Raw genomic sequence first — 24,942 nt, forward strand, 5'->3', positions numbered from 1 at the left:
GAGGAGATAAACAGCGCAGATGAAAAGAAAGAGGAGGAATCCAGAGGAGAAATTCGCATACTTCACCGGAACGTGTAGCTCTCGTCATCGTACTCCAACTCGTCATCGTTGTCCTCTCCCAGCTGTCCATACCGGAACTTCCTGTACACGGTGCCGTCCTGCCCCATGTAAACAATGTCCTCGTCGTCCTCGTCGTCCTCGTCATCCTCGTTACCCTTACTCCCCGAGCGGCGTTCAGTCATGTCGACCAACTGAGCCTCCTGGAAGCGGCCTCCGGAAGAGCTGTTGCGGCCGCTGTAAGACGCCGAAGAAGCCGAGCTGTAGCCGCCGCCGTGTCTGCCGCCGGAGCCCAGCTTCTCGTACCCGCGGGGAGTGATGTCTGGGGGCGCTCTCTTGGAGCGCGAGTGCCTGATGATGAAGACGACGGCCACCAGTCCCAGCACCAACAGTATGCCGGCGATGATGAAGATTGCCGGATTACTCCTGGCCTCCTCTTCCTCTTCATTTCTGAACGCTAATTTGGTGCTCAGGACGCACTCTCCTAAAAAAAAAAAAAACACAGACGGGTAAATCTGTCTTTCTTACTGACAAGCTGCTTAAATCCAGATGGGTGAAGAAAGGAGCCGATACAAATATTGATGTGCTCATCTGAGTCAACTTCAGTTATTCCATGCACTCAGTGATGAGCATAAAGAGCAGCAAGTGAAAAGTGCAGACTTTTGTCCCCTCGGGCTCCACCTCCCAGCCGACATAAAGACTGACCAATCTTAATGCTTTCTTTGTGTCAGCTCAGAGGAAGATCTACACACGGGATCCAGGAAAAAATCTCTTCTGCGTTTATTTTGGTTTGAATAAAGTGATGTATAAATTATCACAGACAGTTGACATTGACAGTTAGATTTGAACACACTGTTCCTGGTAAAAATGCGAATACATAATGTAACAAAGTGTCAGGTAAATTCAGACTCAACAAGCACCTTCAATATATCACCTTGAGCTCTTGGAATTTTGTATGGGCATTTTTTGCTTATGAAGATACTAATTAATTAAAATGTTGATTTGTTTTCAAGGGTTATAACAGACAGACAGAAGTTTAATCTACAGATCATTCCCCTGTAAAATCATAAAAGATGATAAAATGATCTGAAGTTGACAAAGTGTATTAGTTCCAGGAGAAAAAAATCGGACACTTCAAACCCAGCCATGTCCCTCTCCATCCTCCTCCATTTCCTTTTAACAAGCAAGACCGACCTACAGCTTACCTCGAGTCTCGGTGCAGTTACAACAGTCCTGCTGCTCCGTTGTGGCCTCCTCCTCCTTCTCCTCCTCCTCCTCTTCATCTTCCTCCTCCTCATGGCGGCAACAAAGCAGACAGCGTCCTCCAGCCTCTAAGATGGCCTGAGTAGGACACATGGTGCAGTTGGCTGGACCAGGCCCGCGACACTCCATACAGGATCTGTCACAGTCCTCACAAGCGTGGCCTGAATTCTGATGAGGGGCAAAAGAAAGGACTGCTGTTAAAAACACAACATACCCAGACTCACAGCGACAGCATGCATTTTAAATCACAACTCCTGATTCTTTGCCTCTTAAACACAATTCTAAAAGAAATGACTTAGTGACTATGCATTGCCTCTCAGCTTAAATACATTAATATGCTTCTACATGCCAGCATGAGCTGTTCTCCTGGTGCATTAATAAGTGTCTGAATTACATTTGTATAATACCCAGGGTCAAAACATTAGAAGTCATTATTTGGGTGAGGCAAGCACAGAGTAGGGATTTTTTTTAAATATATATACACAAATGTAATATTTATGAAATACAAAATCTAAAAGATACCTTCATGACAGGATACAGGCCTATGTCACACATGGATTCACACATGCCATCTGAGAGCAGGTATCCAGGGTAGCATGAGTCACAGGACTGGGAATCCCTTCCTGCAGATACACCACAACTTAAAGAGTAAATCTGGGAATATTCTGTATTTACCTTATCAACAAATCCTGCAATCAGGTATCAGCTGACGTGTATTCCTCTGTACCATAGAGATCGACTGAACCCCACCACTGCACTCCGTGACATGTCCCTTTATTACAATCAAACAAACACCGTCCTGATGCTGGAAATATTAACAAGTGAACTAAATTCATGAATGGTGATTTTGATATTTTCATGAAATATGTTGATCTTGTTTTTTAATTTTAGACAAATAGTGTTAAAAATATTCTTTTCAGATGAATGTAGCATGTGCAGTACATGCACTGTATATAACATTAATATTGGAGAAACACAGCAATCTACCACTTCCACATCTGCAGTCCCTTCAAAAAAAAAAAAGAGAATTGATATATATTTTTTCTGCTTGACATCACATTCCTGCTGAGCGGACGCTCCTACCTGAGCACGCTCTGCAGCTGGCGTGGCAGGCATCGCAGGTCCTGTGTGCAGTGTCGTGGTAGTATCCCCGCGGGCACGAGGGGAGGCAACGGCCTTCTCTCCGCAAGTAGATAAGACCCAGAGCGCAGCTCAGGCAGCTGTCCTCCTCGGCCCCGATACACTCGCTGCAACTCGGGTCACACTTCTCACACATCCTTGAGCCTGTGTTTCCATAGTGACTGGTAGATGGTGAGAAAGTTATGATAGAGGAGATTCAATTAAAGGGGATGAGATTGGAGTTTTGTTTGTCCTTTCCACAGGTACCCATTCACATGCAGCTTTACACAACCGTGAGTCCCCAGACATCGATGATGAGATAGAAGCCATTCCATCATGAGGAGAGGAGATGCAGCCATAACAAAACACTTTAAACCACTGAGAGGAGAGTGAGACTCAGGTCCTGCATATATTCAACGCCACATTTTCTGTTCTGCTCCTAAGAAGCTCTGAAAGTATGTTGGGTGGCACAGGAATAAATAGCCTTTGTATCTCTTTTGTGTTTCCTCTGGACTATATAACTGCACCTCAATTTAACGGCACATTAATTTAACTCTCTCAATCGCCGCACCCCAAATAAAATAAAGTCTAATTAGCATTTTACAGGCCACATGAAGGGCTATTTAAATCTCAAGCTAAATTAACTTCTTTCCCCAAACTGCAGCCTTGTCCAGCTAACTGAAGACGAGCAGTGGTTTAGTGTCCGCAATGACATTAAGTGACTAGGCCGATCTTTTATTAACGACAACACTGTGTGACCGCACTTAATGTGATGGATGAGCGGCGCAGCTGGACGGTGAGCGGGTTAAACTACCTGTGCTGGCAGGTCTCCACACACTCCTTGCCCTCCCGAAATAAGTGGATTTTACAGGCGAGACACTCGTGGCTGTGCTTTCCAACGCAGGACTGACAGGAAGGATGGCACGGTTCACATTGCTGCCCCAAGTCTTCATAGTAGCCTGTCGGGCATTCGTCCACACAGGTGCCATCTGGACCAACAAACACACAAATAACCAGAAGGCCAAACAAACAAAAGCTTCAGAGAATCCGCAAAACAAAGACCAAGGTCGACTCACTGAGCAGGAGATGTCTCTGGTTGCAGCTCAGACAGTGAGTGTTGCCGGGACCGGAACACCGGTGGCAATATTTGTGACACGGATGGCATTTCCCGTCCTGGTCTGCGTACTGATGAGGTGAGCAGTTGCTGGATGGTGCACAACGGCCGTGGCCCTCTAGCCTCTGACCCTCTCTGCAGCTGGTGCAAGAGCGAGCGTTGGAGCAAGTAAAGCAAGACGCATCACAGTCTGGAAATACAGGTAAAAATAGAGTCAAAGGATTATATCACACAGTAAGGGACATGAAGGATAATTCATATATTTTTTCCCAATCAATCTGATCTAACATGGTAATTTGAATTATTCCTTTTTTCTGGAGTGAAAGTATCTGTTTGGATTTCCACCTATTGGGTTCTTGAAGTGTGATTTGTGAAAACATGTTCTGCAGCCTGTTTATACTTCAGATGAAAATAAACATATATATATATATATATATATATATATATATATATATATACAAAATAAATAAAAAAATCACCCTATGTATGATGTGCAGTGCAGCAGCACTTCCTTTCCAATGTCTCACTGCTGGCAGCTACTGTATAAAGCAACACAAGTGGGCATCGCCTACAACATTTTCCTCGGAGAAGCACACCATCCTCTGTGTTTTTGAAGAACAAAACCAGAGTGTGTCTTTCTCTAGGGACCGTCTTTGGCATCGCTGTTCAGTTTTCAAAGTTTGACAGCTGCCTGTTAACCGTCTGAAAAAGCGTTGCTATTTTAGTCTGAGCTAAAGTCAGGAAACACACTCCGGCATAGTAGAGAGTATAATTGAGAAAATGCATGAAGGACGCTCGACAGGACAGTAAATGTTTGGAAAATAAACTTTTAGGAGAAAAAGAGCATCTCTGACTTTGTCATAGGAGTTCTGAAGGTATAACACCTAAAATCAGCCTTAACTGTAAAACAGCCAGATCAATTTGTGCTGCGTTTTCTGCTGTACCTTCACATTGTCCCGTCACGGCGTCTCTGTACGTATGGGAGGGGCAGGCTGCCCGACATGCCCCCATGTGCAGCGTGGCCTCGGGGTCCATGCAGGCGTCACAGTCGTTGCTGTTCGGGCCGTCGCACAAAGCGCAGTCCGGGTGGCAAAACAGACACTCCCTCTGCTCTTTGTCCTCAAAGAAGCTCCCGGGACAGTCGAGCACACACAGTCCCTCGTGGAGAAAGTGATACTCCTCACAGCCTGCACAAAGAACAGCTTTTAGCGCCGCATGGAACAACAATTTAGTGCAAGTCAGTGAAACTATACTGAGCTCCCTCAAGTCCTTAAGAGGCAAACAAGAGGAAGAAGAGTCCTCTCTGTCAGGCATGGATTTCAGTCACTCTCAAAAAGTGAGACGACGTGAATGAAGAATTGACTTGAGAACGTTGAGTCAAATGTTGTCACTTTGACAAGCACACTCAATTGTAAACAGTAGATTGAATAAAATGTCTGACAGTGTCGTTTAGCGGAGAACAAGACTACGAGTAACAAGGCGTTTTAGAAAGATTAGCAATGCTAATGCTTAGTTTATCTTGTAAGCATGCTTACATTTGCCAATTAGCACTAAACACAACATGCAGCTGAGCCTGTTGGGATTGTCCCTGCTTTGGTGTTCAGTCACAATCCAAAGTAGTTAATGATGCTCCAGGAAAAGTCAAAGGATCACCAGTTTTTTCCATAACTGTCTGCCAACTTTCATGTCAATCCATCCATGAGTTATTTCACTATATAGTATATATGGGGGTGCTAGAGGGAAAGTCATGGAATCACCAAAGTCATTAGGTTGCATTGAAATAACTCAACAACTGTCGAATGGATTGCCCTGAAATGTTGTGCATGCTTTCATGGTTTCCAGACATTTTCAATCAAGGTGGTGGACCGGCTGACTGAGCAACATTACCACATCGAGAGTCATGTCACTAGTGTTGCTAAAAATAACAAACACCAACTTGCTGGTACTGATAACATTATCCAGAGAAGTAAAATCATTCTGGATTTAACTGAATGAGCATGTATATCTGAATGTGTCCTGGTTTGATCGTCCTTCAGTACCTGTGCACTGCCCGAGAGGGTTGCACTCCTGGCAGACTGAGGGGCAGCGTTGGCACTCCCTGTCGTGCAGAGTGTGCGCCGGAGGACACTCCTCCACACACTGGTGCTCGTGTAAGAGGAGAGGTTCTTCGCAGCTGAGACAGTGGGTGGCGTTCTTCCCACAGGAGGCACAGCCAGGCGCACAGCTCCGACACGCCTGGCCTGCAGGATAACCCCTGTGAGGAGCCAGACCGACATCAGTAGACGCACAGACACGAGACGGTACACCGGGATTAAGCATGCGTACTTTGGATTTGCATCCCTGAACCAGGCTGCATAATGGACAAAAAAATAGATGCATCACTAAACATATGCATTCACTTAATGTTCCTACTTAAAACCAGTTAAGTATACACTGTGGTTGTATTAAGTATCTTAATAAAAAAAATGTTTTCCTTGTAATAAGTGTCAAGCCTGACTACATTTATTTAATTTTTTTTCTATGGAATATGCCATCATAAATGCCCTGCTGCTTGGGTAAACAAGAGGAGTTTGCTCTGGTCTTTGCTTTATTCTACAGATGACAACTAATAATGTATCCAGACAATCATGTCGTACTTAAGCATAGCTAACACAAAAATGTGCCTGGTAGCTGCTAGTAGTCAAATGAAAATAAAGCCCTCATGGCCAAAAAGTTCAAATAGTCATCTCAGTGCTAATGGATGCTTCAAGGACCTCTTCAGCAAGGACAAGATATTCCTTCAAACTCAAGGATGTCACAATTTAATGGCACATAAACATCAAGTGGGGAATGTCTGAATCATGGCCAGCAAATACATCTCCTGCCACTATATTTTTGGCTCTTCGAATACCGTGCCTCAAACATCTGACCCGATGTGACCTGTGATTTTACCCCCACGGTTAAATCCCTACAGTATTTCCTTAGGAGTCAATTTCCAGATAAAGCTGGAACACAATCATGTACCAGTATGTAAAAAGCATGCGAACGCATGTATATCAAATGCATATTGATAGGATTGACCCCTGACCTGACACAATGTTGGACACAGTGTCCAGCCTGCAGGAATAAGGGGGCTTTACGAGTGCTCTGACAGCGCGTGCAGTGCTGAGCGTCCACACACTGCAAACAGCCTTGAGGGCAGGCCTCACACACGCCGCTCAGCCGACTGGCAAAGAAGCCCCCCGGACACTTTGGCACACATGTTTGCTGTGCGGTCAGAAACCCCCCTGGAGGAGGAAGAAAGAGTACACATCAATACTGCAAAGTAGATTCATATGTTGTGGTGGAACCACGGAAATAGAAAACTGCTGAAAGCATATCTAATCGAGGGAAGTGACCAACAGACCTTTTACACATTTTGTACACTGGGTCTTCTCTTCTCCAGAGCAGGACTCGCACGACGGGTGGCAGTTCTCACACTCTCCATCATCTGAAGGGGAAACAATAGTTATAGTACGAAGCACCGTCCTAGCTAACAGATGCAGCCCCAACAGTCAGATAGTGGGACACGATCTTCTTAGCGACTTGCACTATAATGCGGGAAATATTGGTTGACATTTTGGGACATACAGTTTTCTGCCTACTTGTCTCAGAGGTAGATGAGAAGATTGATACCGCTCTCATGTCTGGAAGCTAAATATGAAGCTAGATCCAGCAGGTGATTAGCTAGCTTAGCATAAACATTGGAAGCAGGAGGGGAACCGCTAGCCTGGCTGTTAAAAGTTTTTTAGGAATCCGCCAATCAACTCCTCTAAATTGTACGTGTTAACACATTATATCTTCTTTGCAATTTTATGTCCCATTTGTGTGACACTATTTATAAAGCAGCTTTCTACACCTACAAAAAATACAAGTATTACAGTCTTGTAAAGATGACAAGTTGTATGCTGTAACTGTTTTCTGGATGGTGCAATGACTTCCATGAGTCAAACGTTTAACGTTGAACAGTCAGGCTAGCGGTTTTCCACCTGCTTTATTTGATTGTGCTACGCTAATACCTGCTGGCTAGCTTTATATTTAGTGTCCAGACATAAGTGCATGTTTCCCAAAATGCCTTCCTGCAACAGCATTTAACTTAAACCCACTCTTCATAATCTAAATCAACGCACAAATACAGAAAAGCCTGAAACTATTCTGATACACTGTGCACATTGTGTGTGGAGGTATGGCTTTAATCCAAGGTTTTGTAGTTGCTAAGATTAAAAGTTTAAGAATAACTTCAGCTCTGTGTGTTCATTTGCCACCTTTGTACTTTTCTCAGTTACTTTGGTTCCTATAATTAAGATGTCTTGTCTCGCACTAATTACCATTATGTTGTTTAAAGGTCTGTCCAAGTAATTATTGGGGGGAACTAAATGTTCAGCATATAAAATAAATTATTTCAAAGTTTGTATCTGGCTGACGTTCAGTAGTTCTGCCTGTTTGCAGTACTTAAGTTGGCACGGGGTTCAGGGACGGTGGCACGCAGACCAATTACCCTCCAAGATTTCTTTTCTGCCCCTGTGAAAGTGCCCAAATCCCTGATTCATTATAAGCAGACAGTTGGATTAGTGGAATACATAAGTATTAGTCTTACCGCTGCGAAAGGTCTTAATGGAACAGACCTCATGGTCAGATACACACTCTCCGTTTTCCAGCATCTCCCCTTCCTCACACGACAGACAGTCATCGTGCTCCGGGCCGCCACATGTCACGCAGTCTGAGTGACACTCCTCACAGTCATTGCTGTCTTCGTCGCCATAGAAACCGCCAGGACACGTCGAAACACATCTCCCTTCTGGGGAAAAAAGTAGACATTGTCACTGTTGGTTTCCCCCCCCCAATATTGTATGTAAATCACTTGGCTGGGAAAATTCACTATTTTAGTTACTTGTACTTTAAAGAGGGAAATCCACCAATTTTACACATCAAGGACTATTTATTTTAATATTAATATGCTCTTAAAAAAAACAAGTGTGTAATCTCTTAAAAAACAAGTGTGTAATCAAAAGCAACTTGGGTTGATAGATTTGGGAACTACAGCTATTTTCTGGTAGTTAATCTGGTCCTGTTTAAAGTTACTACAGACTTTAGAAGATTCATATTTGAAAACGAGTAATCTTGTAAAATCCAATGCATTGACAGACATTAAATGAGCATGAAGTAGTAAAGAGAGTAGATACAATTAGCTCGACCTGCTGTGACATCGAAATGCTGCATCGGTTCTAACAAAACAATAATATAGTCAATGAGCAATTGCATTGTTAGCAAAATGACCAAAATACTTGCCCCTCGTTAACCTGCCCCTCTCCATCCCCTAGTTAGTAGCTGGTTGTTTAGGTGAACATGTTAGTCTGCCTGACTCATTGACTTTATCTGGCTGAGGTTTGTGAAGCTAGAATCCATGACCCCGGCCACGGCCCCGGCATATCTGAAGCCCAACTGTACGGTGTATTGATAAATCTATGGCGCTGTCCGTGGTGCTGAAGTGGCAGACAGATTTGCAATTGCTATTTTTTCTCTGAGTTCTGCCTTTGTCTGTTACCTCTTGGATCTATGATCTAAACTGTATAGCTTGTTTTGTTATGATACAGAAACCAAATAAAATGTAGTAGGTCAGTCTCCCCAGTTAATATTTTAAAGTCCCCAAATGAATATACTGTAGTAAACATAATAATATAACAGTATGTTGTGCACATTGCTCACTTTTAATATGTTGTATTCTTTAAAACTTCCCAGTGGTGGAATGTAACCAAGTACTAAACTTCGGTACAAATTTGATGTGCTCTACTTGAGCATCTCCATTTTCTGTCGCTTTATACGACACTACCTTTTAGTAGAAAATATTAAACATTTGCACTCCACTCCACAATCCTTCCTCCACCACTGAAAATACAGCTCCATGCCTCCTCGTCTTGACCAAGTGGGGCAATTCTACCTGATAAGAAGAGGTCGGTCTCACACCAGTAGCACTCATGTTCATCACAGCTCACGCAGTTGTCATCACATGGAACGCAGGTCATCTCCTCCGCTACGCTGTACGTCTTAGCCGGGCAGTTTTTGTAGCAGCCATCCTGAAAACTGATAACAAAAGCTTTGTCTATATCTGTGGTTTCCACACACACACACACACACACACACGCACACACGCTCTCTACTCTCACAGCAAAAAAGGGCTCTTTTCATTCTATCAGTGAACTGAAGGGCGGAGCGAGTGCAGAGAGGCTAGATCACACATGGCGACAGTGAGGCACACAGCCTTACTTGTAAAAGCCCTCAGTGCAGGAAAGGCAATGCCTGGGGTTATCTGTTGAAAGCAGACAAAAAACAATACTCAGCTCTCCTTTTAAACAGGAACTACCAAGAGGAACCCTTGAATATGGTCGGCAACACATCGAGGAGGAAAGCTCGGTCTCCTTTAGGCAGCGCTCATTGCGGGAGAACTTTTATTATGGCGACTGAGCAGTGACTTACACAAGACGCACTTCCTGCAGCCCTCCTCACAGGCCATGCAGTCGTCGTAATCTGGATCCTCGACCTCCCCTGAGAAAAGAGTGTGAAAGAACAATACAGGGAGAAAAAAAGAAAAAGAAAGAAGAGGGTGAGACAGCGAAGGGACAGGGGCGAGACGATGCTTTTCAAGGTTATCTTTGACACTGTAGCATGGCAGGTATGAGAAACCCATCTCATACATAACACTGTGACCTTGTTTACCTTCTCCACACTCCAGCTTTGCACACACCCCACTAGAGAGGTAGTAGGAGGAGTTGCACTTGAGGCAGCGGCTGGGGCTTGTGCAGAGCCGGCACTGGTCCGAGCAGCGCTCGCAGCTCCTCTCCTCGGTGTGGTAGAAGGCCTCAGGACAGGCGTCCAGACACAGGCCTGTGTACAAGTATCGCTCCAGTCCAAACTTATCTGGAGGACAGATGGCCAATCATGATGCTGAACTTTCTAGTCTTTGATCAAATACATAGATGTGGTAAGTTTGGGAGGCATATCAATCTCTTTATTCTATCAGCGTATTCTATACACAAAACATTGAGTTAGTCATTTAGCTTCAGAGAAAATAAATAATCTATTGGGTAATCTTAATTTTTTGTTTTTTGATTGTTAGTATTTTAAGTTGTAGGTCTTAAATATGCTCTAATCAATAATTCTACTCTAAATGATCACCTGACTATGCAGTTCCTCTTAACTCTATGAAACATTTTCATATCTTTCAGCTCATTATTTTACTACTTTACTCTCCCCGCTCTAATTATATATATATATATATATATATATATATATATATGTATACATATATATATATATATATATGTATATATATATATATATATATATATATGTATATATATATATATATATATATATATATATATATATATATATATATACATATATATATAGCCCTGTTATATATTTTTAGGAAAGTGAATTTGAGTGATTAGTAAAGGGAAAAATACACGTATACATGTAATTCTATTTTCATAGTTTAGGAGGATCTGCTTTGTGTGCATGTACCCATGTTATCTTACTGAGTGATTTTGAGACCATTACAGTGACTGGAGAGAGGTAAAAAAAAAGGTGAACAATATGTGGAATTCTAGACTGATGATTATGCTCACACACAGTACATATACACACGCTACACGCTAACACACAGCGTGATTTACTTGTTCAGTCCTCACCAGTGTCACAGCTGGTACAGTTGGCAGGCCTGGCATCCACACAGGTGGCACAGGTGTGGTCACACAGGTGACACTGGCCACCTGACTGGTACTTGCCCTTTGCACACTCCACCACGCAGCGGCCGACATCTAGAGCCCTGCAGCCAACAATAACATCCAAAACAACTTTTTTTCAGCTGCAACAGATCAAAAATCAACAGTTATGAATTATGTGTATGCAAACGAGATGAACTCATTCACACCTCAGCATGTAGCATATGGCAGAGTTACACAGATGAAGCCGAGCGTGTTGACACAGGGAGGAGAGGGAGGACATGGTTGGATACACTGGGAGGCAATGAGGGATGTTTGGATACTGATGCTGATTATTTGAAAATCTATTATATATACAATTGATGTGCTGGTGAGCAATACATTTTCCTTCTGACAAATTATTTAAAAAGCAACAGACCACAGATGACACATTTTATGACTTATTCATATACAATACTTTTTTCTACCCCAATTACCCAATAAAGTCAATAAAAAAAAGACAAAAAATACATCTGCCCATCTCAATTTTCTTCAAATGACATCTTCAAATGCCTCGTTTGTTTGAGCAAAACCTAAAGATATTCAGTTTATAGATTGATAAGAAAAACTGAACATCTCTCACCTTAAGCTGGAACCAGAGCCTGTTTGACATTTGTCTCCGACTAATTTTGTTTGAAAAAATTACTGAAACGATACATTAATTATCCTAATAGTTGCCGATAATTGTTCTTTGAATCGACTCGTCAATTAAGTGACTGATCGCTTCAGCTACGCTTCATTTTCTTAGACATTTTGTTTAAAATTAGAGATGACTCTGGCATAATAACATCCACAATTAATTAGTCAGCATCTTACTGGCTTGGATTTTTTGAATAACAATCTATCCTTGAAATATTTTTATTTGGGACTCCACATCATGGTGAAGCAACATTTTTTTTCACACATGAACCGTGGGAGGAATTCATTTGCGCTAATTTCTGACCGTGTATCTAAAAAGTCAACACCAACCCACCGTGAAGAAACGCAGCTGATGCAGTCTTCTCTTTGCGGTCCTGTGCACTTCAGACACGTTGCATCACATGCGTGGCACTTTCCGTTACTGTCCTGGTACTCTCCTGATAGACAAGCAGCAAGAGACCGACGCTGGCTCAGAATGAATATTAATAATGAATAATCATCTGAGGCTTAGAGACCAAAGGATGGAAGCCGCATCTACAGAACACGCGACCCCTTTTTTTTTACAAATAAACATGACTTGTGGTTGACTCAGAATGAAGATAATGATAACACATGTCGTGTTGTAAATATATACATATATAGCTCTAAAATATCCATAAATTAGCCTTTATAGTCCCATCAATCATTAACAGCTGTTTTCAGTTCAAAGGAAATTATTTTTAAAGTAATAAGAACTAAATGTGTTAAGGTTGCTTTAATTATCTGGCAGCAGTGAGCCAACACGTGGACGAGGAAGAAGATGGTTGACTGACCGTCTGTGCACACAGTGTTAACAACACACGCTCCCTCCTGCAGGCTGTGACCGCTGGAACAGCTGCTGCAGTTCCCCCGGCTCGGCCCCACACAGGTGAGACAGCTGGCGTCACACCTGAGGAGGAGAGCGCCGAGAGTGAACACATGCGCACGCAAACATAGATCCTGACCGCAAACACACACACACACACACACACACGCAGAAAAACAAACTACACCCATACTGGCACACAACTAAAAACAACATGAAAATGAGCAAAACACAGACACACACACACACACACACACACACACACACACACACGCGCACAGAGAAGCCAACCAGCAGAATAAGGCCTGCCATCAGCAGATAAACAAACCACCCACACCTGAACACACACCAGTGAGCTCACCTCCTACATATCCTGTGCCCATCAGCTATCTCTGGGCTTGGCTCGGTGGCGTAGAAGCCAGCACTGCAGGAGGACACACACTTCCACTCCTCCATCAAGAAGCCTTCTGCACAACCGTTGCATGCCGCAACACCTGCACCTTGACGTCAGGAACGATGTGTTTTTGCAATGGATAAGACACACAGAAGTCATTTATTTTAAAGACATTTAAAGAGCTTTTCACACAGTTCCTGACCCTTGACCTGTGCTCTTACCTGCACAGGTAGCGCAGGCCTTATGACAGGGCTTGCATGTGCCTTCCTGATTGTCGTGGTAGAATCCCGACGCGCAGCTCCGCTGGCATCGATTCCCCTGCAGACTGTAGAGGCCGGAGAGAGCATGTGGCACCGTGACACCCACAACCAATCATGTGACAGCGTGAAGATGACTCATTGCCGAGACTGTAGACTCAGTTTTCCAACCCACAGCACGCCACCACAAGGACTTGATGAACTGAGTCATTGAACACAGTATTCCGGAGTCTTCAAACTCAACAATATGGTGAACTTGACATGGGATGTTGAAAATATATTCGTTCCTTTTGAGCTGAGTGCGAATAGGGAAGTAAAACACATTCTACCATAATATAAAGTCAAAAGCGTTGTAGCTTTTCCTAATTGTTATGATGCTGCAGAGCGTTTGTGCACAGGGAGAATCAGTATTCTCAGCAGCTGGGAGAGAAGGAGCAATGTTTACAGAGCAGTTCATTCAACCATCATCGGAGAATTTGTCTTACCTCGTGTCTGGTTTGCATTCCATGCAGATGCTGTAGGAGGTGCACTTCAAGCAGTTTTCACTGCACTTTCTGCACATATTAGCATCTGTGGGGAAATCAAACAATACACATGGAATACACATCACAGCGATTAATCAATCTTACTCTCACACCCCTCAACTGCAGTTACATCAACTGACTATTCATTAGCGGGCTCATATGCAGCTGTTTCCAAACAGCTCTTTTGTAAGCCACGGTTCCTTAAAGGTCCACCGGAGGATATTCCTTCTGTATTGTTAAGTGTAACAACGAAACTAAATTCACAAAAGCAGGTTTAAGGCCAGAAATCCAACCGTGGTCGAGGTAGTAGTTATCCCCACAAGCGGCCGTGCAGGTATCGCTCCCCTCAGTTAGAAAATGGCCAGGCTGACAGGAAGTGCACTGGTCACTGCGACTCCCAGTGCAGCTCTCGCAGGACGAATAGCACCTCTTACAACGCCGGCGGTCGCCCCAGAATCCCTTTGGACACTCGGATACACACATCCTATTGGATGGACACGGACCAAAGAAAATGTAAAAAAATATAAAAAATAGTTATATTACATTTGCAATAAGTGTGAGTCATATGTTCTGCAGTATCACCAAATACTGTACACTGCACTCTGGATCTACAAGCTGTCCTTTACACTGAGTAATCATGCCAACCTTGTGCTGTTCTTGAACTTGAGAAAAAAGTGCAAACACGTGACACACTGCTGCGGGCCACGCCCCTCACAACCATCGTCACTGCATTCTGGGTCACAGGGTCCTAGAAGGGCAAATACTCACAAAGTCACTGCACCATCATGGCTACAACAGAGAAGATATTCTCTTAGATATACTGTGGTGCATGTTTACATGTTTTTTTTTTTTTAAGTTGAACTTAACCTGAACTAACAAAAAAAACAACATTCAGCTGCTGTCTGATGCCTACGCTTCTAAAAGAGGTCGCTTAATACCAGCCCAGATCATGACTCACCGCTGTATTCTTCAGTGAGGTCACTGTCCATCTGCATCTCAGCCGATCTGGCTCCCCGCTCATGATGTCTGGGATACGGCCGGCCTACAGTGCCATAAATCAGCAGGGACCACTCCTTTAGCGTCCCTGTGAATCAACAGAGAAACAGAAAGAGGGCAAGATAAGAGGCCTCTCCCCGGGAGGCCCTGCACTGTATTTTAGCTGCTGTTCGTGTTGAACTTCGTTGTATACTTCGTCATACTGTGATGTTACAAAGAGGAAGAGCAGACCTAGGTCAGTGTTGTCTCTCTTCTGAGAGGAAGTATCCTGGATTTTCAAAGTCCATTCCCCTGCTGCCTGCTCCCCCCAGCTGTGAGTTGTCATGAATTCCCAGTTCTGAAATCCCTCGGGGGAGTCGTCAAGAGGCCTAAATCAAAACATTAAATAATCACAATAGTACTACCACTGCTGCTACAACTGCTGCTAATTCTACTACAAATGCTACTAGTGGGGCTTCTGCTAACATTACTACTACTACTATTGCTAATATTGGTACTACTACCTCTTCCACTACATCCATTGTAGGAATATATTATAAAAGTATTGATTAGTGCAGCTTAAAAAAGAGAACTTGAGAACAATTTACATATTTACTTTTCCCCCAAATGTGCTTTAAATCACAAAGTAATCAACACCCGAGTCTGTCTTTCTGCTATATGCTGTATTTTTGACACTGCAGTTTGCTAAAAGTAAGAAACTGCATATCGTTGAAAATATCCAGAAAATCATTTTGCCTGAAACTTGCTTAGGCACCAGTTCTCTGAAACACTCCCGCAATTTTCCAGTAGTGTTTGCCAAAATCGAAATCCCCCTCCTCCCGTCAAATTGAAGAATTTAGCACCGTGGCGAGTTATGCTGCGTTTTAAACGGTTATATGCTGAAACTAAAATGCTGCTCATAGATTACCGTATGTTGACACCGCATGCTGAAGCTTTAGGGAGTGGGGGTGACGATATGTTCCACACATTCAGTCCTGTGATTGAGCATTGCTCTCGTTACCTGTTAGCGAGCAACTGCGACACAGTGCCCGAAGGTGAGGCGAGAGTTATGGAAAGGTCGCCGCGACGACTGTGAGTGATGAGAACGCGGGCGACGACATGCTCCACGTGAACGACGCGCTGCGACGGCTCGCTGGAGCAGCCTGTGCTCGCAAACACAGACGTCAGCGGCGAGCCTGGATGAATAGTTCTGTCAATGAGACGGGAGACAGAAAAAGAATAAAAGACACGCAGGTGAGTGGCGGAGATGAGAGAGGAGGCAGAAGCACGAGAAGCACGGGAGACGGTTCCAAGGAAAGGAGACGGAAATAAATAAATAAATCAAAGTATTCGAGAATAAAATGTGAAAGAAATCCATGTGTGAACCGAGACAGAAATAGATAGTGTATAGAAGTGTGATGAAAAGGGAGGAATCAAGGGAAGCCCTGACTCAAAGCGGAGATGCAGTGCAGAGCGGTTGGTGCGATACCTGCTCAGCTGGATGGAAGCCTCCTCCACACACTCGTGCTGTGTGGGGACTGGTTTCCAACGCTCGGCCTCCTTCACCATGCTCTCAGCATCCAGCAGGCCAAAGCCATACAGGTGGCTCACTGACAAACACACACACACATATATACACACACAACACATTAGCTAGGGCATAAAAGGCGCTGCAGCTTATAAAAAACCTCACGCACACTCCTGGGACTTTGTAGGCGTTTATTACTGTTCTGCTCACAGTATCTCATTAGCTTGTATGCTCGCTGCCTGATAGTTTCCCCCTCAAAAAAGAGCTGAGAGAACATTTACCAAAATATGCTTATCAAGCTGATCTTTTGCTCATCTTCTTTATTATTAGTTTTGAGAAGATTCAAAAGAGATCATGCAATTATTAATTTTCTCCAAACTGCTGGCAAATACTGCAATTACATTTTTTCTTTTGCAGACGTCCAGTGGGAATACCTTTGAATCCAGCTCCATTAACGCTCCAGTCAGGAGCAAGAAGATGATGAGATTTTGATGTCCGGACAATAATGTGCTGCACATCCCTCCAGGTTAGTAACGGGCTGAGAAAAGGTCAAACGGAGAAAATACAGCTCATCACCTGATCAAACCAATTAATGGCGCCTGCATGTATGGATTTTGTGTGTGTGTGTGTGTGTGTGTGAGCTCCTTACTTGGCTTCCAAAGTCAGAGCGATGACGCCTGCAGCTATGGAGGAGGAGAGTGAAGCCTCTGATTTAGCACGGCTGCAGCTCTGCTGCGGCCCCAACGTTACCTGTCGAAGACGCCGGATCTTTTTAGCTTTCCGTTCAACAGTATTCACCTTCCATTCCACACAACTTGGCCTTAATGGAGTGGACTTACATATGTGGATTGAGTGATAGGACATATAGCATTTAATGATATATATTTGTCTACCAATGGGCTGTAACAAATATTTTCATATTTTATGATTATATTATTCTAATTGTATGGTAAATATATGGAGTCAATGTTTTCCAAATGCCTTGCTCCAAAAATACACATAATTACACACTGTATAATCACGTTCTTTTCTCCTCTGGTGGGTTGCCGTGCAAAACACAAAGATTATTGCCAATCAACAATAACAAATAAAAAGTAGATGTAGGTAGTTATGTATTCCACAGGACGATATCTATTCCAACTTTAAGAAGCCTGTTATTTGGCCATATTGTCTATGCCGACATGCTACGCAAGGCCTCTTGAGTCTTTGGCTTTCCTGATGTTTACAAAGCTTCTTACTGTATAATTAGACACGCGGAAACTACCGAGGTGCTTTACAATGCAGCTGTAAAATACTTCTTGTGAAATTAATAGGAAAATGCCAATTTTCAATGTATTATTATATTATAGAATATAGCCCCTTATTATAGGGTCTAACAAGCAAATGTAACTTTTTGTGTCTTCAAATTATTGTTCCACCAGAAAGAAAGTTCATACAGGGAACATCTGGGGCCTATTTGCTTGATTGACAGGTGTCTCAGCCGATCACACTCAACTACCGAAGTTGTTGCTTGCTCGCCCCCAAACACTGCTCCACAGAAAATGTGTATTTTGTGTTTTCAACAGCTTTAAGCATCTGGATTGTTTGTCCAACCATAGTTACACATATTGTATCAAAAATAATGTAGTTGATTTTCAGATTAGTTTTTTCCAGAAATGCCCCCTTAGACTCTAAGCCTCTGGGACGGTGGCTGCTATGCCCTCACGAGCTTGGAAGCAACAACATGAATATCATAACATCATGTATTCCATAATCTGTGTTTTGCTCTGCAGAAAAAGAAAAGGGAGTTGAACTGATGTGAGCCACACAGCTCCAGTTGTTCTTGGATGGACAGACTGGACCCAACATTCTTTTATTTTTCATTCTCCTTTTCCAGTAAAATCACACCTGTGACCCTCATCATTCAAGTTACAGGTGTGATGTCAGAAATGTACCTTGATGTGCAATGTAACAATAATAATGAAAACAAGAATGCCCTTGAGGGAAAAGCTCAATTTTAACTCAAGTAAATACATTATTCATGCATTATTGGAAACATTATTCTTTATATATGTTTGCATTGTGTGCTTGCCTGTTGACAGTTTCACATTATTACTTGTTCCCATGTTTGCTGTGCAGACTAAAATACTTCCAGGATGTGTAGGACATGCCGTTGTTGAACCTTATAATTCCTCCAAAAAAAAAAGATTCTCACCAGGGAACATTTAGAAAATTGTGCCGTTACATTTTAAAACATAAAATAAACATATAAACCTTGAGTGAAATCTAGTGAGGTAGATCAAATAGATTTGGGGGTGATGGTCTCAAGCCATGAAGATACCATAGCGCTACCCGTACCAATGTGCAGAGTGTGCTTGTAACCGGCGACTGAGAAGGAGAATGTGTTATTCTGTGGATCACAAACACATTGATTTAGAAGAAGTGAACAGCACAACACAGACGTGCCTCACCATTTCCTCCGTCTCCCCTCCGGTGTACGCTGTCGCCAGTGTGGAGGCGCACTGCTCCAGGTAATCTGGAGGGCTTCCGCGCCGAGTGCTGCTGCTGATGGAGACGGTGTAGATGCTGCTGCTGTAGCCGTCACAGGAGCAGTGGTCTCGTCTTCCCCCTCCGGACCCCGACGCCCAGACGAAAACAGAGCCCCTCCCGTGCCGGCCCTGAGAGTAATTGGGGAAACAGACAGGGGTGATTCATTTATTAATGATATTTAAACATTGATAAAAGGAAGAAGAAGAAAAAATACACCCTTGAAGTAAATACACTGCCTCAGGTGGGACACAGACATAAACAAACACATGAAACCCAACGAGCCTTTTTCATAAACAAACTCTTTCTGTCTCTCACTGTTTTGATGCCATTCTGCAAAGCAAGACGAGTAAGAGGCCCGGGTCCCTCCAAAGTGGCCCCGTCATCTTCTGGCCCCCAGCTAGCCAAGTAGATATCAATATGCTGTGGTCTGAAACTCAGTGATTGGGCCTCCACAATGTCTGTCACGTCGCCATCCAGCATACGGATGCCTAGAGGTAGAGAACACATTTGAATCTATTACATACAAAACTTCCCAATTCCAGTTTCCTGCCACCACTTGGACTCACCACCTATCCGTGCCTGGAAAGAGACTCCGACCGTGCAGTGGGAGTTATTTTCACCCGCAGCAACCATCCCTGCACACTGTGTCCCATGGCTTCAGAGAAAGGAGGAGAACATCAGAACATGAGGTTAGCTGCATATGCATGAGGAGAAGATGGGCTATTTCCGTTACATCAAACCAGTGAGAAGACAGGAATCAGACTGGAGGATTTGCACATCCATATGTGTATGCAATTACTGAAACGTGGAACGAAAAGCGTGCATTAATTAAAGTGAGAATCGTGACGAAGGAAAGGGAACTGCAAAACAGTTGCAAAGAGACATCTAGGAATAAGAAGTACTCACTAGTTGGAAGCATTGTTGAAATTATGCGGAGAAGGGTCCTCTTCGTCTTGTCCGTTCACATCATAACTGGCCAGAGGATCCTGAATCAGATGGATAGTAAGTAGCAGCACATTATGAGATGCCAGTGGCTATCTGTCTCTGTTTCATCAGACAAATCACAAAGAGCATTATTCACCAGTCTACTCCACGGTTAAGTGGATCAGACGTTTAATGTCCATTCCAATACTGTTGGCCGGCCTTTCCGAACCTTTGGCCCAAAAGCTCTGCCTGCAAAATCTGTCTCAGCTCTGCGCTCTTACACTAAGAGCTTTGCCAAATAGCTTATGATTAATGTTCCCTTCCCGAGAACAGTGTCCCATCCCAGGGCACTTACATAATTTGGCTTCAGATCCGGATGCTCCTTCTCAATGCCATCATCTAGGACAGACACCACCACACCCTTCCCAGTGTACCCTCTCCTCCAGGCCCCCGCAATGTTCATACAAGACTGGCATCCTTTGGACTCATCATTGCAGTGCTGTGGAGCAAATAGTGAGACATTCAATTTCGCCCCTGGGAGTAAAGAATAAATCAGGGTATATTCTAGGCTCTGTCTGTCTGGGTTAATGCATCTAAGTTTTAGACTTTAGCTTAGTAAAGGGAAAGAAATCTGACTCACAATGTACCACACACTGTTCCACATTGAATTGTTATAGGGCAGCGTCTGGGTGCGGTTAAAGTGAGGATGAGCAGTGGGAAGGTGTTTGGTCTCGTCAGAGGAGGACATGTGACCGGATCTGGAGTTCCTTTTTACTCTTCTCTGGACCACTTGCTGCTGGAGCCATTCCACCTTAAAAGGAACACACAGGGTACAGGTACAGACATGGATATATACACACATATATATATAGATATATATATATATATATATATATATATATATATATATATATATATATATATATATATATCTATATATAGCTGCATGGCTCAGCCTCAGTCAAATCACTTTGGTTCAGACCAAAATATCTCAGCAACTATTAGATGGATTGCCACAAATCTGGTCCACACCCTCAGGATGACTTGCTCTCGATCTGACGGAGGCGGAAACTTGCGGCTCTGAAAAGTGAAGCCAATGTGAAAGTGTCTTAAACGTGCATTCTTTCTAATGGCCATCAGGGGGAGACTCCTCCTCTGGTTGCAAAAGAAAGTCCAATTGTATCGAAGTCAATGAGAAAATGACCCTACTTTTCCCATGATGTATTACCTCAGTAAACATTGTAAACATGAGAATGTGGTCTCAATTGCTAGTTTCAACTCCTCTTCAATACAGCATGATGTTCATTTAATAAATTGTGATTATATTTAGAGTAAAATAGACTATAAAGCAGGGTATGCCCTGGGGTGTGGCTACTTTGTAATTGACAGGTCGTTACCAACAAAATAAAGAGATCACAATGGTTAAAATGCTTCAAAACAGTAGTCCACAAATCAATGGGTCACGGTGAATGAGTCCACTTCTTAAACAGTCTGATGACCTCACTGTTTTGTTGTTTTTACATAACCCTGTTCTGCTGCTTAGAAATAAGTAATAAGTAAATAAGTGGGTTTAGCAAAAGGTCAATTGAACAGGAAAACTATGTGTTTATTTATAGTAATAGTCCAAGTTTAACCAGGAAGTCAGTCCGTAAAGTGAATTGGGTGTTTTAAAACTTTGCAAGTTTCTACCTTTTGTAAATCGTCTGACTTCTTTTTTGGAGAGGTCATCATTTTTTCAGATCTCAGCAATTATCATAGCGTGTACAGTTTTTATTATAACTGGTAGAAACGATGGCAAAAGCTACAAAAAAAACAAGATCCAACTTAGAATAAACCGCACTCTAAATGCAACGTGTGGCCCTGAGCTGTTTCTCTTGAGGTTGCGTGAGGGGATAAGCGTGTCGACGGGGCCAGTACATGTACATGTGTGTGCTTTTGTGTTTGGAGGGAGCAAGGGAGGGGACACGCCGCTGATTAATAATCCAGCAGCGTCTCCTCATATCCCATTACTATACCTTGATCTCCTTGGCGACGCCGACAGCCACCTCTTTATTGGACACGGTGGACCTCTTCGGCGTCTCGTGGTGGCGAAAACTGTAATAACTCTTCAGGTCTCCGATCTAGTGAAACAGACATCAAATCCTCTAAATTAATTTGTTTACAGGTATAGGCGTGTCGCTCGTCCTGCCTTGTCACGGTAATAAACAGCTGTTAAATTATTGAACTGCCTTTGGTATGTTTCATTAAGGCCGCTACCTTACACCTCTGATAGTTTTTCAGGCAACAGCAACCTGAGCCACAAGACTGCAGCCACACTGCTGCTCAGTGTGTGTGTGTGTGTGTGTGTGTGTGTGTGTGTGTGTGTGTGTGTGTGTGTGTGTGTGTGTGTGTGTGTGTGTGTGTGCATAATGCCATGACGCAAACAGATTTTTCTAATATATAAGAAAAGGAGCTGCTTGTCATTTTTCTTTTAATATAAAAAGGTGTCGTAAGGTTGCTTATTTTCTGTGACTGACGAGAATAAATGATTATCCTAATATATTCCCTAATGGTTCCGTAGTGAAATTAGCTTTTGACTTCTGACCTCAGCAATATAACGGTAAGCATCAAAGGTTCTCATATCCCCCATAGTGAAACATGGACCCTGCAACTTTCATTACAGCGCCTCTCCCCAGAGAGTACATGTGTAGAATGTTATGGGCCTGGCCTCAATACCTCACTCTATTTTATTTATTTGCTTTATTATTTATGGATTTATTTTTTATTTGGTCATTCTGTGGGTGTACGGACATCTCTGGTCTGATTGATTGTTTTTAAAAATAATTTCTTTAGAATAAAGGAGTTATTGCAACACTTTGCGACCTGGATTGGAATGGCAATTGAGGTTTAACTGTTTGGATAATTAATATCACGGTCAGGGGGGTTAGAATAATGAAATAAAGGCAAGAGGTGAGAGAACAAAATGTGATTTTTTTTTAATTTGTTGCCAGCTTGGTATCCGTCTCACACCCCGATGACCATCCCAGCAGGCTTGTAATGTAGATGAGCAGTCGCTGACTTCTGATATAAAAAGTTCTGCAAGAGTCCTCCAAAGTAAAAACTTTTGGTGCCCATACTTAGGCTAATATCTAAACTTCATTCTGCAGTAGCTTAGGGGCAGTTTAGCACCCCCTCTACCAGTTAGGCTTATTACCTTCTTAATCATTTTGAGACATAATCATCTACGGCTGCTCCAAAAATGACTTTTGACTGTCATAAATGATCATGATTTTCTTAAATCTTGTACAGAAATTAATTAAACATTACTCGAGCTTCTGCCAAGCAGATGGCGGGCAGTGAATTGCTTTACAAAATTCCAATACATCTATAGAAAATAATGTGTCCCTGTTGCCATAAAATATCTTAATTAGTAAGGATAGACATTTTTTGACGCCAGCTTGCTACCTCAGCACACGGCATTTTATATATTTTTTATTTAATTTTTAAAAAAAGCACACTCACATCTGTGCAAAATATTCTTCAAGGCAAGAATAGGGAGCAATATATATTTATTTAACCTCAATTCAGTCTTCTCCGTGGAGTACCTGATGCTCCTTTTAATATAGCTTCTATTGTGCATTGTGTTTTTATGTAACTGTGTTTTACTGTTTCCTGTCTAGGTGAGATATGCGTTATACCCTTATTAATAGCAGAATAGACGACTAATAGACAAATAGTAGACAAAAAGCATTTTTCCATTTGATTATATTCCTCTATTGCACTTCATCTCAAATTTTAAACAATTTATGTTACAACTTCAGTTGGATATTTACAATAATAGTTTGTTTTATGACATTACAGATGTAGCAGTCTGGTTATTAGATGGGCCATTACTAGTAACTTATTGATTTTACTGATTACATCTATATAATTGACAGTGCTGAGTTAGAGAGGAGTGTTTCTAAAGATGTGGGACATTATTTTGTCTAGATTTGTTTGTCATTAAGTTTTGCTTGAGCTCAACGTCATTCAATGAGATGAGGCCTGGAGCTTGTCGACTGACGGGCCTCCTTTCTGAGCATCCATATAACAGTCCGACATGAACACTGACTGAATTACAAGCTTGAACAATTGTTTTAAACTACAAAGACTACAATTGAGTTCAAGGCTGCAAATGCGCGTGTCCTTGTCACGTTGGATGACACCTACCTGACCCATATTAGTAAATCCATATCTCTCTGCTATCCTGTTGGCAGACTCACGGTCCCCTCTTATTCTTATCGCCCAGTCGTTGGTGTAAATCGTCGCGCGACAAAACTGGAGAAGAATTCCCATCCACAGCGCCCAAAAACGCATCATTGCGGCGGAGTTAACGAGGCTTCCGCTAATTAGACTGAGGTGAGACCACAGGTGTGTCACGCGTCGCCCCCGCACACTGACCTCTTACGGAAAGTGTTTCTCATTGCCGAAACTCAAGTCTACTGTCGCAAAGAAACACGTTTCATCAGATGTTCTGCGGGTGACGGAAGGATGTGTGTCGGCTGGAGTTGTCAAGGCTCTCCTTCAGCAGGATAATGCAACTATCAAATTACTGCTTCAACATGGGAGCCAGGGATCAACTGCATTGTGTTCTTTACGAGGAGCCCATCTGTGGCTGCAGCCCACAGTGTCCTTGTGTTGCAGCTTCGTCTGCATGTTTCACTTGGAATTAAATTAGCGTCTTTTTCCTCATAATGGCCCCGGTTGCTAGCTGGTAAAAACACGTGAAAACATGTGTAAGAACTGGTTAATAGATAGTGCAAATTATATGACATTATATTACATGCAATCAATTATTTAAAAGGACTCAATCTAATCGTCATTGAAATTGACAAAGCAGCAACAAACTAATAGGCTTAATAAAAAAAGCAATGATGAAAATAATGTTTTCTTCTTCTATAGGACCATCACATGATTGTATTGTGATAAAGTATCATTTGTCCTCTAAAATTTGGAAAAAAACATCACTATATTTT

The 24,942-nt window shown here is 42.7% G+C and overlaps 1 protein-coding gene across 1 annotated transcript; it reads right to left on the minus strand.

Moving 5' to 3' along the window:
* Positions 1-62: 62 nt before the first annotated feature.
* On the minus strand, positions 63-24,286 carry pcsk5a (proprotein convertase subtilisin/kexin type 5a; the record flags this gene model as incomplete). Its single annotated transcript, XM_079234994.1, has 37 exons — positions 63-541; positions 1,263-1,488; positions 1,843-1,943; positions 2,404-2,621; positions 3,254-3,428; positions 3,516-3,743; positions 4,498-4,740; positions 5,593-5,807; positions 6,621-6,819; positions 6,939-7,022; positions 8,169-8,369; positions 9,510-9,652; positions 9,836-9,878; positions 10,046-10,114; positions 10,286-10,486; positions 11,263-11,399; positions 12,308-12,410; positions 12,786-12,901; positions 13,179-13,317; positions 13,433-13,536; positions 13,954-14,038; positions 14,286-14,476; positions 14,638-14,740; positions 14,951-15,076; positions 15,220-15,356; positions 15,989-16,177; positions 16,457-16,577; positions 16,930-17,033; positions 17,145-17,245; positions 18,946-19,152; positions 19,340-19,512; positions 19,591-19,679; positions 19,931-20,010; positions 20,304-20,447; positions 20,589-20,759; positions 21,964-22,068; positions 24,137-24,286. 37 exons carry the CDS (start codon positions 24,284-24,286, stop codon positions 63-65), a joined length of 5,700 nt encoding a protein of 1,899 aa, XP_079091120.1.
* Between the last annotated feature and the right edge of the window lie 656 nt (positions 24,287-24,942).

The sequence above is a fragment of the Taurulus bubalis genome (assembly GCF_910589615.1).
Source record: "Taurulus bubalis genome assembly, chromosome: 19".
Lineage (NCBI taxonomy): Eukaryota > Metazoa > Chordata > Actinopteri > Perciformes > Cottidae > Taurulus > Taurulus bubalis.